At 45.0% G+C, this 2,594-nt stretch overlaps 1 protein-coding gene across 1 annotated transcript in view; it reads left to right on the forward strand.

The window, feature by feature from the left end:
• Positions 1-1,757, forward strand: part of LOC106879595 (sodium- and chloride-dependent GABA transporter ine) — a 31,796-nt gene extending 30,039 nt beyond the window's left edge. The window contains exons 10-11 of the mRNA XM_052978099.1: positions 427-527; positions 1,557-1,757. Of these exons, the coding sequence (XP_052834059.1) occupies positions 427-527; positions 1,557-1,757 (302 nt within the window). The remainder of the gene's footprint in view (positions 1-426; positions 528-1,556) is intronic.
• Positions 1,758-2,594: the final 837 nt, after the last annotated feature.

Below are 2,594 nucleotides of genomic sequence, written 5' to 3' on the forward strand. Positions count from 1 at the left end.
ATAAAACTACTGAACAATAATAATAATAATAATAATAACTTCCCGATACAAACAGATAGAAATTTGGGAGGAGGGGATTAGTTGATCATATCGACCCCAGTGTTTCACTGGTACTAGGTATAATAAAAAATATTCAGACAAATACATAACAAAAACACCAGGACTTACAAATATATATAACATACAGAAAATTGCAATTACTGGGCACTACACACATCCTACGCAAAACACTTTCAATACAGTAACCATAAGAGCACCACAGCAAACCACAGCACATACCCAAGGCACACAGAGCTGCGCTCGGTAGTGAAGTGAAAGCACGCTATAAAAATAAAACTACTGAACAATAATAATAATAATAATAATAATAATAATAATAATAATGATGACAATAATGACACTTTTTCTTTTCTTTGTACATTGTAGGGGCCAAACGTCTTGGGAGAAACATACAAGAGATGACAGGCAGAGCTCCCTCATATTTCTTCATCCTTTGCTGGTACTACATCTCTCCTCTCTTCATATTGGTGAGTATGGCCTTACGTGTTGTTGTTCATCCCCAGGTTAGTCCTGATCCCTGATCCAGTAGAATCGTGATCAAAGATGTTCCAGCCGTGACCATCTTGTCTTTTATTCAGACAAAGTGTATCTAGGACTACATTATCGAATGTGTCCTTCCTTGTCATTGTTTAGCCCCAGGCTAGTCCTAATCCCTGATCCAGTAGAATCGTGATCAAAGTGGTTCCAGCTGTGACCATCCTGTCTTTCATTATCTAATGTGTCCTTTGTTGTTGTTGTTTAACCCCAGGTCAGTCCCCCTCCAGCAGACTTATGACCAAAGATGTTCCAAATGTGACCACCCTGCCTCTTATTCTCAGCCATGACAACCAAGACCTTTGACCACTGGAGCTGGGTATTTTTATTCCAGCCCTACTGCAGCCCTCCAAGTTCTGCAAATGTCCATCCATTCTACCCTGATCTACGTGAGTGTCCACTCCGTTCTAAGCTACATGAGAGCCAATCCACTCTAGGCTCCATGGATGTCCATTCCTCACCAAGCTACCCGAGTGTCCACTCCACTCAAGCAACAGGTGTGTCCTCACCACTGCAAGCTGCACCAGTATCCACTTCACTCCAAGCTGCATGAGTGTCTACTCCACTCAAGCAACTGGAATGCCCACTCCACTCAAGCTACATGAGTGTCCACTCCACTCCAAACTGCCTCTGCTCAAGTCAAACTACACGAGGACCACTCCACACAAACCTACCTGAGTGTCCACTCCACCAGAGCCACACAAATGACCATGTCACTCAAGCTGCACAAGTGTCCACTCCGCACCAGACTGCCTGTACTTGAGTCTGTACTTGAGGCAAACTACACGAAAACCACTCCACACCAATCTACCCGAGTGTCCACACCACTCGAGCCACACAAATGTCCACTCCACTCAAACTATGCAACCGTCTACCCGACCCCCAAACTTCCCAGCTGACCCTTATATTCCCTATAAACCCAATTACACATTATTCCCTCTCTCTCTCTCTGTCTCTTTCAGGCCATTTTGATCTTCAGTATGATCCAGTACTCGGACCTGAAAGTGGGTGGCTACGTCTACCCGAAATGGGCAATAGGTATTGGATGGTTCATCGCTTCTTTGTCCCTCGTTTGTATCCCCTTGGGCATGTTTGATGCTGTCTACAATTCTAAAGGGAAGAACTTGTGGCAGGTGCGTGTAATTTTGAATTTCACTATTTGAACCCCTTTCCCCCCCACTTCCTTCTTTATTTTCGTTTACCCTGGTCTTTGGCCCTTCTTCAACTACACAACAACCCTGTAGAATAAAATCTAGAAAGGGCACAACCTTAGCAAAATAGCACTTGGGTAGGGACCCGGGTGGTAGTTTGGTGGTGCTGTGTAGTCTTTTGAGAGATGGCCTCAATAGTCTGAGAAGTAGTTCGAAAGACAGATGACCATCTGAGTGAGGTGGACATTTGGCCGGACATAATGAAGCTAAGGTTGTAATCACATTGACACCAGTTGTCAAGTGGTGGTGGGGGACAAACACAGAATCCAAGACACACACACACATACATTTATCATCATCATCATAATTTAACTTCCATCTTCCATGCTGGCATGGGTTGGACGATTTGACAGGAGCTGATAAGCCAGTGGATTGGACCAGGTCCCAGTTCCGGTTCGGCATGGGTCTTAGGCTGGATGCCCTTCCTTATATCAAGCCCTTTACAGAGTTTACTGGATGCCTTTCACATGGCACCAACACTGGTGAGGTGATGTCTGTTTTTGTGGTTGGATGCCCTTCCTAACATCAACTAGTTTACGATATATATCATCATCATCATCGTTTAACGTCCGCTTTCCATGCTAGCATGGGTTGGACGACTTGACTGAGGACTGGTGAAACCGGATGGCAACACCAGGCTCCAATCTAAATTTGGCAGAGTTTCTACAGCTGGATGCCCTTCCTAACGCCAACCACTCAGAGAGTGTAGTAGGTGCTTTTACATGTCACCTGCACGACGGCCAGTCAGGCGATACTGGCAACGGCCACGCTCGAAATGGTGTCTTTTAT

This window comes from Octopus bimaculoides, chromosome 30, assembly GCF_001194135.2.
Source record: "Octopus bimaculoides isolate UCB-OBI-ISO-001 chromosome 30, ASM119413v2, whole genome shotgun sequence".
Lineage (NCBI taxonomy): Eukaryota > Metazoa > Mollusca > Cephalopoda > Octopoda > Octopodidae > Octopus > Octopus bimaculoides.